This window comes from Culex quinquefasciatus, chromosome 2, assembly GCF_015732765.1.
Source record: "Culex quinquefasciatus strain JHB chromosome 2, VPISU_Cqui_1.0_pri_paternal, whole genome shotgun sequence".
Lineage (NCBI taxonomy): Eukaryota > Metazoa > Arthropoda > Insecta > Diptera > Culicidae > Culex > Culex quinquefasciatus.
Genome location: NC_051862.1, coordinates 48896388 through 48911346, shown reverse-complemented (window position 1 = coordinate 48911346; position 14959 = coordinate 48896388). Strand labels below are relative to the sequence as shown.

At 34.3% G+C, this 14959-nt stretch overlaps 1 protein-coding gene across 4 annotated transcripts in view; it reads right to left on the bottom strand.

Annotated features, from left to right (window-relative positions):
- Nucleotides 1-14959, bottom strand: part of LOC6046757 — a 44559-nt gene that overhangs the window by 17022 nt on the left and 12578 nt on the right. For 3 of the 4 annotated variants that reach the window (XM_038253140.1, XM_038253142.1, XM_038253143.1), the window contains exon 3: nucleotides 4169-4500. In XM_038253140.1, coding sequence (XP_038109068.1) covers nucleotides 4169-4500 — 332 coding nt within the window. The remainder of the gene's footprint in view (nucleotides 1-4168; nucleotides 4501-14959) is intronic. The other variant, XM_038253144.1, reaches the window with a different exon arrangement.

The following is a 14959-nucleotide window of genomic DNA, read 5'->3' as shown; positions in this document are numbered from 1 at the left end:
TTATTCTTTTGTTGCTTTTTGGGAGTTTTTGAAACCGCCTTTAGCCAGGTGTACTCAAATAAAAATTAAGCTTCAATTAACAACAGAACCGCTTATTTTTTACATGACATGATAGTTACGAAAAATCGCAAGAAAAGTGTTTTAAAAAAGCGAAAATAAAATATTTTAATACAATTTTACTTGTATTTTAAATTTTTTTTATCAACTTTTTTTTCACTAAAACTCAATTTCCCAAAATACGTATTTTTTTGATTTTCGGAGATCGAAGCAAGCTGTGCCTGGGGTCGGACGCGTTTTTTTGTTTGCTGTCATTTTTTACTTTCTGATCGTCTTAAAATTTTCTTTAAAATTTGTTGAATTAGTTAAAATTTGAAGGTCTTGTTACAATTATAAGCGATAAGAACATAAGAAATTCAACTTCCACATCAACGAAAGCAAAAAAGGCAGGAACAACAATCGCGAATTAAAGTTAATTCAAGCGTTGCTGGAGCATCGAGGAAGAAGGTGTGGGTGGTAATCATCGTTCGATTACTTCAAAGTCGTGTATCGGTACCAGGTCCGCTCCTGGGAATTCTACTGATGATTCTTCTTGCTGATGATTCAAGAAGAACGTGGCAAGAAGATTGGAATCAAGCTGTTGAATATTTCGTGTTTTTGGTGAGAGCTTTCCATAATTTTGATCAAATAACTCTTTCATCTACTCTAACATCCATACAATCCAATTACACTAAAACCCCCGATTACGCTCAGACGTTACGCTTTTTGTTAGGTTGATTTCTCGAAAACAGTGTAATGTTTCTACAATCTTTTGAAATCAATTTGTAGATCTGCACAAGACGTATAAATTGCTTTAAAAAGATTGCAAAAATGTTGCGTCGTTTCAGAGAAATCGACGAAATACAAAGCGTAACGCCTGAGCGTAATCGGGGGTTTTCGTGTAAGACAACTACGCCTATCTTACTAAGGAGCGGCTGTGGCTGACTGGTTACGATGTTCGCTTTGTAAGCGAATGGTCCTGGGTTTGATGCCCATCTGCTCCCAACGAGAAAGTTTAAGATTTAGAAATACTTGAAATAATGAATGAGAACGAAAAATCAAAGTCGCTCGAGGTGGGGTTCGATCCCCCGTCCTTTGAATTGGTAAGCAAAAATGCTAACCACTTGGTGAGCTATGACTGGAATTAGGAATACTGTTACTATCAACTATATACGCGCTGGGTCCTTGTCCATTTGACAAGGGTTCGGAAGTTCTAAATAACGTTTGAATCCGATTGATGCAAACGTTCTTCAGGGCGGGGCTTGTCGATAAAGCTGAAGTACCTCGCGCTCGGCTAGCCAGCGTAGAAATGGGTCACCGAAGCTCGGCAGAGCTAACATCTTCCAAATGCCTATGCGAGTTATTTGCATGTATAGAATGTAGATCTAAAAATACATGGAAACAACTCAATTTGTAAGAAGCGACCGCGTGGTCCCGTTTGGATGGTTGCACACACACACACACATACGTATTTTTTTGATTTTCGATATTTTTTTGATATGTTTTAGGGGACAAAAATCCGCAACTTTTGAGCCATGTGAAACATGGTCAAAAAATCTGCCACCGAGTTATGAATTTTTGAAAAAAAAAACAGTGATTTTTGGAAAAAATCGAAGTTTTATGCAAAAACAAGATTGACATTATTTTTTAATGCAAAATTGAATTTGCAATCGAAAAGCACTTCACAGATTTTTTGATAAAGGGCTCCGTTTTCATGATATAGCCGCCGAAAGTTTGATTTTAGCGAAATATTTGCAGTCTTCCAATTTTAAAAATAGTGACCATTAGTGACCATTTCAAAAAAAAAAATTTTTTTGAGAAGTTCAGAAAATTTGCTATAAAATTGCCTAAGAGACATTGAAGATTGGATCTCGGGTTGCTGAGATAGAGCCGCTTTAAGAAAAAGAAACACGAAAATTGAAGTTTTCTTAATAGTCAGGACCCGGTGCCTGCAGTTCCCGTTACAGTGCATATGGAATTCCAATAAGAATGTAACAGGAAAATCAGGCTTCGGGTCCAGACTGTTGATCTCACCAAAATAACCCACCATTTTCTAATGACGATATCTCAGCAACTAATGGTCCGATTACCAATGTTAATACATGAAACATTCTTAAAACATTTGAGCCAAACATTGAATATTACGCCCATTTAAAATGCTAGTCTTGATTTAAAAAAAATTCAAAATATTTTTTTCGAATAGATCGGAAAACTTCACGATTTTTTCATGAAAATCGAACCATTATTTGCTGAGAAATGGTCATTAGAAAATGGTGGGTTATTTTGGTGAGATTAAGAAAACTTCAATTTTCGTGTTTCATGGTCACTATTTTTTAAAATTGAAAAACTGCAAATATTTCGCTAAAATCAAACTTTCGGTGGCTATATCTTGAAAATGCAAATTCAATTTTGCATTAAATAGTAGTTTATGCAACAAGTTGGAAAAAGAGGATTTATTCAGCACGAGTCGTACATTTATCCAACGAGGTTCACCGAGTTGGATAAATACGAAGAGTGCTGAAAAAATAATGTTTTGTAGCGAGTTCCATACAACATTTTTTGCAATTCCAAAAAAGACACACTGAGTGAAATTTTATGTCAAATTTTCATGTATTTTGTCAATAAATCGTTTAAATCAAAAAAATTTTGAAAAGTGTTACTTTTCGAAACAAGTGCTGAAAAGTGTTGATATTCGATTCTGTTATTTTTGGTACAGAAAAGTAGGCTATTTCGTCGTTCAAGAATGACAGGAAAAGTAAGTAGTTTCACGACGGAATTGCAAAAAAAATAATTTCAAATTTGTTTTTGCATGAAACTTCGATTTTTTCCAAAAATCACTATTTTTTCAAAAATTCATGACTCGGCGGCAGATTTTTGACCATGTTTCTCTATGGTCCCCTAAAACATATCAAAAAATCTCGAAAATCAAAAAATACGTATTTTGGGGAATTGAGATTTTTTTTAAAAAATGTTTGTTTAAAAATCTGCAAATTTTTTCCGTGTACCTATTTTTTTCTCAAAAGTCCTCAACAATACCTACAACTTCGCCGAAGACACCAAATTGATCAGAAAATTCACTCAAAAGTTACAGCTGTTTGAATATTTACATACCATTTTTGTATGGACAGCAGCCAAAATTGTATGGAGACTTGTATGGATGAACCAATGACGCAAAATCGCTTATTTGGTCATAGGGAAGGCCCCCACAAAGTTTAAGTCAAATAAAAAATACAAATAAAATCCATTTCCGGTTTTGGTAGAGAATTGCTCATTTGGCAAATTTTCTTCTGCCAGTTTTTGCCAGATTGTTCACTTATGTTCATGGATTGTGCTCTTTTAAATTAGATCTACTGTGTTAGTTAAATTCAATTTGGGCCATCCATAAATACCCTTTAAACTTTTTTTTAATTTCGATTACCGATTCTCACAGTTTTCAGGGTCTGATGGAAATTGGAAATACATGCATTTCCCCAAGATAAGTGCTGAAAAGTTCAACTTTTTAGTACTAGTATCGAAAAGTTATACTTTTGGAGTTTGATTCTCATTTTGATGGCAAATACCGGAAAAAACGCATCACTAAAAAATCCAAATCAACTGTTGTTGCCAAAACAAATGTTGCGTAAAACTCGTTGCAAAATTTATGTCACTAGTTGCATTTACAAGCTTCCTTTTGCTTTATTCTTTGCTTCGAGTATTTTACCATTTCCCGCTCTTACGTCATAGCGATTTTAATAAATTCATTCCAAATGAAAAACAAACGGCGCAATAACGGTTAACAAATTTGCCTACACTTTTTGAATGGCCATCGGTACCAAGTCACATGAGCACACACTTAGAGTCTGTTAATTCAATATAAAATAGGCAAGATTTGTGTCATAACCGCATCCATGCTATTTTTCATCTCTTTAACATTAATGGTCCATCTCTATTGATCAATATATTTACAATATCTCAGTCACCAAAGTCACGAGCTACCGTAATAGTTTTCATCCTTAGTCCAACTTTAACCATTTTGTGCTCAGCTTGTTAGAGATTTCCGTCAATATCCGAAAAAGTACCCTATCGTCCAACTCGCCCAAAAAACAACGCACTCTTAAATAAAATCGAACCAAAACCGATCCAATCTACTCACATCCTTATTATCGCCATAGCTGTGATGTCCCATCGCCGGGCCCGGCCCGTTGATCTGCAGATTCCGAAGCCGATCGTTGAGGTTCGTTTTGGCGATTATGTCCGTGCCGCCGCCGTTGACCATCGCTGGTCCGCCGTTCGAGGCACCTTCGTGGCCAAAGTGTGGCATCGATCCTCCGCCGTACGGTCCTCCGCCTCCGCCACTCCCTCCTCCGCCGTTGTCCCCTCGGAACCGCGAGTGGTGACCACCGCCGTACTGAGGCTGCTGCTGCTGCGGCGGGGAGGGCTTCTTGGGCACGAATACCGGCGCGTCTGCGGAGAGGTTGTTGCCTGCTGGAAGAGATGGAGAAAGAGGTAAACGTTACAAATAGGTAAACAAAAAATCACTTTGAAAACACAGGAAACGATGTACCGCACAACCTGTGTAATTGCAAAACCCGAGCTCTGACCGATTCGCGTCTGATTCAATTTGAAACTAAACAGACTGTGAAATGAGCCACCGGAGTTGAAATGAAGCTTGCAATGAGTCAAACATAGAGGAAAATGAAAAGAGACCAACTCTTTTACAGCTTAAACAACGTATTACTACAGTCAAATACCGATACTTGACATTAATCCATACTAATTCAAGTTGACAAAGATTCAAGTAACCATTAACAATCCTAAAGATAAGAGCTATATTTAAAAGTTAGTGATCATCAGCTGATAGATTCAGGGTAGATTCATCAATTTGTTGATGAACAACCAAATCAACATGATTAAACAATATATCTCCAAAATATTTAATTTGCAAAACAACAGCTGACTTTTTTCCTACCAAAAAAACAATTCCAAGCGACCCCCACGAGCTGTGTTTATAACGGTTCAAACACGGTTAAAAGTGCACCATCGACACGCGGCAGTCTCGCGACTACACGCCAAACTGAATGCACACAGCAGCATGACCGACCGACCGTGGTGGCAGGTAATTTGGAGAAAGTCACGGCCGGAGCCGTTGTTCCACCGCGCGCGTGAATCTCAGCGCGATGAGTCATCGAGGTTTCGCGTGCTTGATGAACCACGGCTTAGGGGGTAACTGCTGTGTAGATTATCACTATCTTTTAAGTGGATCTGAATAAAGTCAGTTAAGATAGAAACAAAAACACACTGATTGATATTAACAAAAAGAGGGCTAAACCTCGGCCTAACCGATATGGCATTAAAACTCTGCTGTTGTTTTAAGAATTCGAGTGGTTTTGTATTATCATAACCACGGTGCTCAAAATATCTTTATAATTTTTAAAATAGGGGTCGTGCATAAACCACGTGGCCTTTTTTTCGAGAATTTTTGACCCCCCCCCCCTCCCCCCTCATGGTTTTTCGTGGTTTCACGCCAACCCCCCCCCCTATATGGCCACGAGGCTTTTTCCTCGCAGGTGAAAAATGTTTAAAAAAAAAAACAAAATAAGTATAGATTTCAAAAAAATTTATCCACAAATGATATACTGTCAGTGGTGGTGACTTTTGGTCAAAAAACGATATTACTGTTGTTATTTCAACACAATAAACACATTTCAAATTATATTGAAATAAATATTAATGTTGGGAAATGTTCCTGAATGATTTACCAACATTTTCCCAGAATATGCCTAGTATAATCACACCGTTCATAAATGCCAATCGTTTTAAAATTAACTCAAACTCAAACCTTTAGAGGGGGGGTAACACTGGGTCAAATAAAAAACATTTTAATTTGTGTAGGTGCTGTATCACCATTAAAACCAATTCAATAATATATATAAAAAACAGAAATTTACTTAAAAGTGTGAAAAAAGTATGACATCACAAAGTTTAAGGTAAATAATAACAGTATAACAATTTATTGAAATGGTACAGAAAGTAAAAAAAAACCCTCAACAAAACAAGCAAATTTGTAAAACATATGTATTCAAAATTATGGAATTGCAGTGCAATTAATTGCATCCAGAATAAATATGCTTTAGGAATTAAAGCTATTTTGTTATTAAACAGCATTCATGATTCAATTAAAATGCGCTTTTAAATATTTTCATAAAATCAAAATTAATAAATGAAAAAGTAAAAAGTTTTGTTTCAGGAAAAAAATATTTTCATTTTATTTTAAGGAAAATATCTAGTTATGAAAGCTCCCAGTTAATATTTATTTCATTCCAAACATTCATAAAAATCCAAACTAAACCAACATTTCTTTTTAATTAAGCATGATTGATTCCAATGATTCAGTGTGTCCAAAAAAATCGAGCTTTGTAATTTTTTTCTCCATACAAGAATCAGAGACAGGGACAAACATTCAATATTTCGACCTTTTGAAATGTTAGTCTTAATTTAATTTTTTTGAAAATATTGATTTCGAGAAGATCGGCAAATTTCACGAAATCACACCATTAGTTGCTGAGATATCGACATAAGAAAATTATGGGTTGTTTGGGTGAGACTTAGTAAACATCCATTTTTCTGTTTTTAAATCTTTGCATGGCAACATCTCAGCAACAAAGATCAAAAAAGCAAAATATAAAGAATTTTCTCAGCACTTCAAAAATATTTTTTCAAAAGTGGGCAAACATGGGCACTAATTTTTTTTTAAATTAATAACTGCAACTATTTTTAAAAAAGTTACCTAAAAATAGCTATAACTTGAAAACGGTGCACTTTGTGAAAATTTCACTTATGTACTTTTAGATTGCAAATTCGATTTTACATCGAAAAATTAAATTGAAATTAAGTTGCGGTCAATATTTCGATTTTTTTTAAATCAGTAATGATTCAAAAATTCATAACTCAAACAAAGATTTTTTGCCCGTTCTGGAAATTTTTGAAAAGTTGACAAAATTTAAAAAAAATAAAAATAGTGTTTTTTTTGCAAATCATGTTTTATTCACAAAAGGTTAAATTAAAAATCAGCAAAATAAATTACTATTTATTATTTATTTTTTTTCGGTGTAGTCCTTTGCCGAAGACACCAAATCGACCAAAAATTTCTTCAAAATATACAGATTTTTCAATTTTTATTGCTGCAAAATTTGTATGGAAAACTATAGAGCAATTCCAGCCCAAAACAGGATTTTTTTAGGTACTTTTTCTCGATCCTCTCAGATTTCAATGAAATTTTGTAGATATGTTATTCTAGGCATATATAAGCCATTTTTGTATATATGGAGCCAGTTACACTCGATAATGACATTTGAGAAGGGCGTAAGTGTTTTTTCAATATTTTTGTATTTCGTAATTTAAATATTGCTGTATCTCGAAGCCGTTGCATCGTATCAAAAAGTGGTCAAAGACAAACTTGTAGGAAATTTGACGGGCTTTCCGGAAAAAAAATACACTGAAAGAAAAAAAACTCTCCACTTTTATGATATTTTTTGATTTTTAAGTTTAAAAGTAAAATTTGAAGATGAGCCCACGATAAAAATGTTGAAAAAATAGGTTTTTTGATGGGTTTTTGCTATTTCTATATGACCGACTTGATTTTTCAGTCTCGAAAATATTTTTACCGGAAAGCTCGTCCAATTTCCCATAAGTTTGTCTTTGACCACATTTCAATTTGATGTATGGGCTTACAAAAAAAGATAGAGCAAAAGTTGGAACGACGTTTTTGATCGCATAAATTACAGATTATATTCTGTAAAGTTTTAGGATCATCTAGACATGCTTAAAATTCACTCAAAAAAATGTCCCGGTTGGTTGAGTTATGCCCGAGAACCAGCGAGTTGAAAATACGGGTCCATCTTTTTTAAGGAGATTTATTTATGTTGATCTTTAACGGCATTGTATTGAAATTTATTTCACAAATTGATATCGGTATTCGAAAATTAAGTGATTCTTTAAAACTAAAATTATTTTAAGGGCTAAGAGAACCAGCTGGGAGTTTTTTCAGTAAAATTGAAATATCTCGAAAACGATACATTTTCTCAACAAACCGACCCGACATTTTGTAGCCAACATTCTTACGCACCTACTGGTTAAATATGAGCTAGATTGGTTAAGTCTAGCCTGAGTGGTTATCTTTTTAGTAAAAGGTACTAAAACACCTTGAAAATTGCTTCATTTTCCTCCCAACTTTAATAAAAAATTAAGGCGTTTTTGAAAAATCTAAGCTCGACAGTTTGTAGTCGAAACAATTACCTGCAATTTGATATATATAAAGTCATACTTTAGTTGTAAAATAATTGAGTGGTTATCTTTTTCCCAAAAAATATCTAAAACATAAACAAATTCGCGCAGAATTCTACTCTCTCATTTTGTCTCGAGCTCGCGTGCTGACAGTTCGTTTGCAGTGGTGCCAGAATATTTTCTTGATATTTTTCAAAGACTTTTTAAAACTTTTTAATTTTTTTATGAATTTAGAAATATCAGGTTGGTTTTTTTTTCTGAGGTTACAGTGAGTTGGTGGTAGATCTACGGTCTGTTGAGAAGTTCTAGGACATCTACCAACTCTACGGAGTTCAGATATGAAGGTCAACCTGATCAATGGCTGCTTATATCAATAACTATGAAGTTGGAACATCTTCAGGTAGCTTCAGTGAGTTACAGTGGGTAGATCCATGGTCTGTTGAATAGCTCTAGGACATCTACCAACTCTACGGAGTTCAGATATGAAGGTCAACCTGATCAATGGCTGCTTATATCAATAACTATGAAGTTGGAACATCTTCAGGTAGCTTCAGTGAGTTACAGTAGGTAGATCCATGGTCTGTTGAATAGCTCTAGGACATCTTCCAACTCTACGGAGTTCAGATATGAAGGTCAACCTGATCAATGGCTGCTTATATCAATAACTATGAAGTTGGAACATCTTCAGGTAGCTTCAGTGAGTTACAGTGGGTAGATCCATGGTCTGTTGAATAGCTCTAGGACATCTTTCAACTCTACGGAGTTCAGATATGAAGGTCAACCTGATCAATGGCTGCTTATATCAATAACTATGAAGTTGGAACATCTTCAGGTAGCTTCAGTGAGTTACAGTGGGTAGATCCATGGTCTGTTGAATAGCTCTAGGACATCTTTCAACTCTACGGAGTTCAGATATGAAGGTCAACCTGATCAATGGCTGCTTATATCAATGACTATGGAGTTACAATATCTTCGGGTAGCTTCAGTGAGCTACACTGGGTAGATTTATGGTCTATTGAAAAGTTCTAGGACATCTTCCAACTCTACGGAGTTCAGATATGAAGGTCAACCTGATCAATGGCTGCTTATATCAATAACTATGAAATTGGAACATCTTCAGGTAGCTTCAGTGAGTTACAGTGGGTAGATCCATGGTCTGTTGAATAGCTCTAGGACATCTTCCAACTCTACGGAGTTCAGATATGAAGGTCAACCTGATCAATGGCTGCTTATATCAATAACTATGAAGTTGGAACATCTTCAGGTAGCTTCAGTGAGTTACAGTGGGTAGATCCATGGTCTGTTGAATAGCTCTAGGACATCTTCCAACTCTACGGAGTTCAGATATGAAGGTCAACCTGATCAATGGCTGCTTATATCAATGACTATGGAGTTACAATATCTTCGGGTAGCTTCAGTGAGCTACACTGGGTAGATTTATGGTCTATTGAAAAGTTCTAGGACATCTTCCAACTCTACGGAGTTCAGATATGAAGGTCAACCTGATCAATGGCTGCTTATATCAATGACTATGGAGTTACAATATCTTCGGGTAGCTTCAGTGAGCTACACTGGGTAGATTTATGGTCTATTGAAAAGTTCTAGGACATCTTCCAACTCTACGGAGTTCAGATATGAAGGTCAACCTGATCAATGGCTGCTTATATCAATGACTATAAAGTTACAATATCTTCGGGTAGCTTCAGTGAGCTACACTGGGTAGATTTATGGTCTATTGAAAAGTTCTAGGACATCTTCCAACTCTACGGAGTTCAGATATGAAGGTCAACCTGATCAATGGCTGCTTATATCAATAACTATGAAATTGGAACATCTTCAGGTAGCTTCAGTGAGTTACAGTGGGTAGATCCATGGTCTGTTGAATAGCTCTAGGACATCTTCCAACTCTACGGAGTTCAGATATGAAGGTCAACCTGATCAATGGCTGCTTATATCAATGACTATGGAGTTACAATATCTTCGGGTAGCTTCAGTGAGCTACACTGGGTAGATTTATGGTCTATTGAAAAGTTCTAGGACATCTTCCAACTCTACGGAGTTCAGATATGAAGGTCAACCTGATCAATGGCTGCTTATATCAATGACTATGGAGTTACAATATCTTCGGGTAGCTTCAGTGAGCTACACTGGGTAGATTTATGGTCTATTGAAAAGTTCTAGGACATCTTCCAACTCTACGGAGTTCAGATATGAAGGTCAACCTGATCAATGGCTGCTTATATCAATGACTATGGAGTTACAATATCTTCGGGTAGCTTCAGTGAGCTACACTGGGTAGATTTATGGTCTATTGAAAAGTTCTAGGACATCTTCCAACTCTACGGAGTTCAGATATGAAGGTCAACCTGATCAATGGCTGCTTATATCAATAACTATGAAGTTGGAACATCTTCAGGTAGCTTCAGTGAGTTACAGTGGGTAGATCCATGGTCTGTTGAATAGCTCTAGGACATCTTCCAACTCTACGGAGTTCAGATATGAAGGTCAACCTGATCAATGGCTGCTTATATCAATGACTATGGAGTTACAATATCTTCGGGTAGCTTCAGTGAGCTACACTGGGTAGATTTATGGTCTATTGAAAAGTTCTAGGACATCTTCCAACTCTACGGAGTTCAGATATGAAGGTCAACCTGATCAATGGCTGCTTATATCAATAACTATGAAGTTGGAACATCTTCAGGTAGCTTCAGTGAGTTACAGTGGGTAGATCCATGGTCTGTTGAATAGCTCTAGGACATCTTCCAACTCTACGGAGTTCAGATATGAAGGTCAACCTGATCAATGGCTGCTTATATCAATGACTATGGAGTTACAATATCTTCGGGTAGCTTCAGTGAGCTACACTGGGTAGATTTATGGTCTATTGAAAAGTTCTAGGACATCTTCCAACTCTACGGAGTTCAGATATGAAGGTCAACCTGATCAATGGCTGCTTATATCAATAACTATGAAATTGGAACATCTTCAGGTAGCTTCAGTGAGTTACAGTGGGTAGATCCATGGTCTGTTGAATAGCTCTAGGACATCTACCAACTCTACGGAGTTCAGATATGAAGGTCAACCTGATCAATGGCTGCTTATATCAATAACTATGAAGTTGGAACATCTTCAGGTAGCTTCAGTGACCTACACTGGGTAGATTTATGGTCTATTGAGAAGTTCTAGGACATCTACCAACTCTCTGTTGAGAAGTTCTAGAACAACTGCTAATTTTTCGGGATTCAGAGATGAAGGTCAACCAGATCAATGGCTTCCTTTATCAAGGAGTATGAAGGTGGAATGTTTCAGGTAGCTTTAGTAAGTTTGATTGGGAAGATCTGTATTCTATTGAGAAAGTTTAGGTCATAGTTCTGAAAAAGTATCAAAAATTTGCGGCTCACTGCAATGAAAAAAAAAATAAACCTTGAACCGTAGTAAAATGTTTTACACTCGTAAATGTTGTATTGTTATGTTGTACAATAATTTTGATTATGTATAAGAGCAATTCTTTACAAAATTGACTGATATTACAAAGTAGTGATTTTCATATTTTTTTTGTATTGACTGAACATTGCGAAGATTTGACCAAAAAGGCATTTTGTATCTTATTAAGCCGTTGCAAATATTTTTTAAAGTTTTTGTCCCTCGACTCTGGCCAAAATCGGGGCAAACAAATAAAAAAAATTAAAAAATTAATAAATTACAAGCCATGGTTATAACATTTGAATGAAAAAAGTGTTTTAAAATGCATTTTACGCCTGCCCATATATTTGCAATCTTTAGTTTTCAAAATATCATAGCATTAGCTATTTTTTTTTGTTGAAAGTTTTGTTTTGCAAAAAATAATGATTTTATGTAAGTTTAGTATTTATTTTTGAGTTTTCCAATTTTACTATATACTCTCTTTTTCATAACTTACAACTTTGCTCGAGACTTTGCATCATTTAAACAATTCCTACCGAGATAGGCAGAAAATGACCAAGAAGGTTAAAATTACTTCAAATAAACCAACAATCAACGACATCCTTTCCAAGATACAGATTTTCAAATATATACATACCATTTTTGAACTTGAGCTTTCGATTTTGAGAAATTCTCTACCAAAACCGGAAATGGATTTTATTTTTATTTTTTGATTTGGCTTAAACTTTGTGGGGACTTTCCCTGTGACCAAAGATGCTATTTTGTGTCATTGGTTAACCCATACAAGTCTCCATAAAATTTTGGCAGCGTCCATACAGAAACGGTACGTAAATATTCAAAAATCTGTAACTTTTGAGTGAATTTTCAGATCAATTTGGTGACTTCGGCAAAGTTGTAGGTGTTGTTGAGGACTATTGAAAAAAAAAATAGTTACACAAAAATAAAAATTGACAGTTTTTTTAATTTTTTTTTTTTCACAAAAACTCAATTACCCAAATTATATATTTTTTGATTTTAGAGAATTTTTGATATGTTTTAGGGGACAAAAACCGCAACTTCTGAGCCATATAGAACCATGGTCACAATATCTGCCGCTGAGTTATGAATTTTTGAAAAAAAAAAAAAGATTTTTGGAAAAATCGAAATTCTTGAATTTTTTGATCAATTGCAAAAAAATATTTTAAATTTTTTTGAATCAACACTAAAGTTTTAAAAGAGCCAACCAATGTTTTTGAATGGATCGGAAAATGTCACGAATGTTTCATGTTTTAACATTGAAAATCGGAAAATTGGTTGCTGAGATATCGACATTCGAAAATGATGGGTTGAGACTAAGAAAACATAAATTTTCCTGTTTCTTTTTCTTTAAGCCGCTGTATCTCAGCAACCAGACTTCCCATATTCAACGTCTTTTAGACAATTTAATAGGAAATTTTCAGAATTTTCAAAACAAATATTTTCAGATTTGGTTACTCATGATTACTGTTTTTAAAAATCGAGAAACTTCAAATATTTCGCTAAAATCAAACTTTCGGTGGCTATATTGAAAACGGAGCCCTTTATAAAAAAAATTGTCATGTACTTTTTGATTGCGAATTTAATTTTACATAATGAATTAGGTCATTTTTTTTGTATAAAATTCGATTTTTTTCTAAAAATCACTATTTTCCAAACATGTATAACTCGGCGGCAATTTTTTTAACCATACTTCTCTATGACTCAAAAGTTGCAGTTTTTTGTCTCCTAAAACATATCAATTCTCGAACATCTAAAAATACATATTTAAGAAATTGATTTTTTGTGAAAAAACGGCGATTTTTTCCGTGTATCAATTTTTTCTCAATAGTCGTCAACAATACCTACAACTTTGCCGAATTGGTGTCAGAAAATTCACTCAAAAGTTACAGATTTTTTAATATTAGTACGGACAGCTGCCAAAATTGTATGGGGTCTTGCATGGGAGAACCAATGACACAAAATAGCATCTTTGGTCATAGCGTCTCCACAAAGTTTGAGCCAAATAAAAAAAAACAAAAAAAGGTCGAAATCGGCTGATTTCGTAGAGAATAACTCTTTTTGGGATAAGTAAGCAAACTATAAATTTTCAGCCATTATTTAGATTTTCCCGATATTTCACTGATATTATCGAGAAATTAAAAAAAAAATCAGATATTTCTTAATATGTTGTTCGTAATATATCTTTGATCTCTAATCCAGCCCACAATAATAAATAGTTGAAAAATATGTTTATACCTCAGTGAGTTAAACTTTATAGAAAAGAATTAAACATTTTTTTTATTTGGGAAATACGTGGCAAACATTTAAAAAAATATATTCCAATCAAAAATTGTGGAGTTAATTACGATAAAAATCGAGATCTTGAACAATGTTTGGTCTTTTACTGTATTTTGGAACAATTTATAGTACTTGAATATCGCGATAAAAATTGAGTTCTAGAACAATGTTTTGTAATAAGTTATAGTACTCGAAAACAAAACTCACAGTTTTTTTTCAGGAATATGTATCTAATACTTGCTGACACATTTTGCTACTAAAAACTGTTGGGGTCGTCACTATAAAAGATGAATTCTAGAACAATGTTTGATTTTTGCTGTATTTTATGTATTTTTGTAATATTTTTTGTTATTTGAATATTTTAGAAATAAGTTGCAAACATTTGCAAAATAAGCTCCAATAAAAAAATTTGGAGATCATCGTATTGTAGGGTTGTATAGAATTGTCGAATTGTAGAATAATATTTGATTGTTTTCTGTATTTACGCATATTTTTAATAATTTGTAGAACTTGAATACAAAACTCTTCACATAATTTCAGAAATATGTTTCCAATACTTGATGAAACATTTTGCTATAGAATTTTGGGGGTCGTCACGATAAAAGTCGAATTCTAGAACAATGTTTGAATTTTATTATATTTTTGTAATTTTTTGTAATATTTTGTAGTACTTGATAACAAAACTCTTCTGATTTTTTTTTTAAATATGATGCCCACATTTGAAGAAACATGTTTCAAGTAATGATCATTGCGATAAAAATTTAGTACTCGAACAATTTCGGATTTTCATGTATTTTACGTATTTTTGTTTTAATTTAAAGTATTTCAGTACAAAATTCTTCAGATTGTTTTAGAAATATGTTTCCAACACTAGATGAAATATTTTGCAACCAAAAACTGTTGGGCTCATAAAGATAAATTCGAGTTCTAGATCAATTTT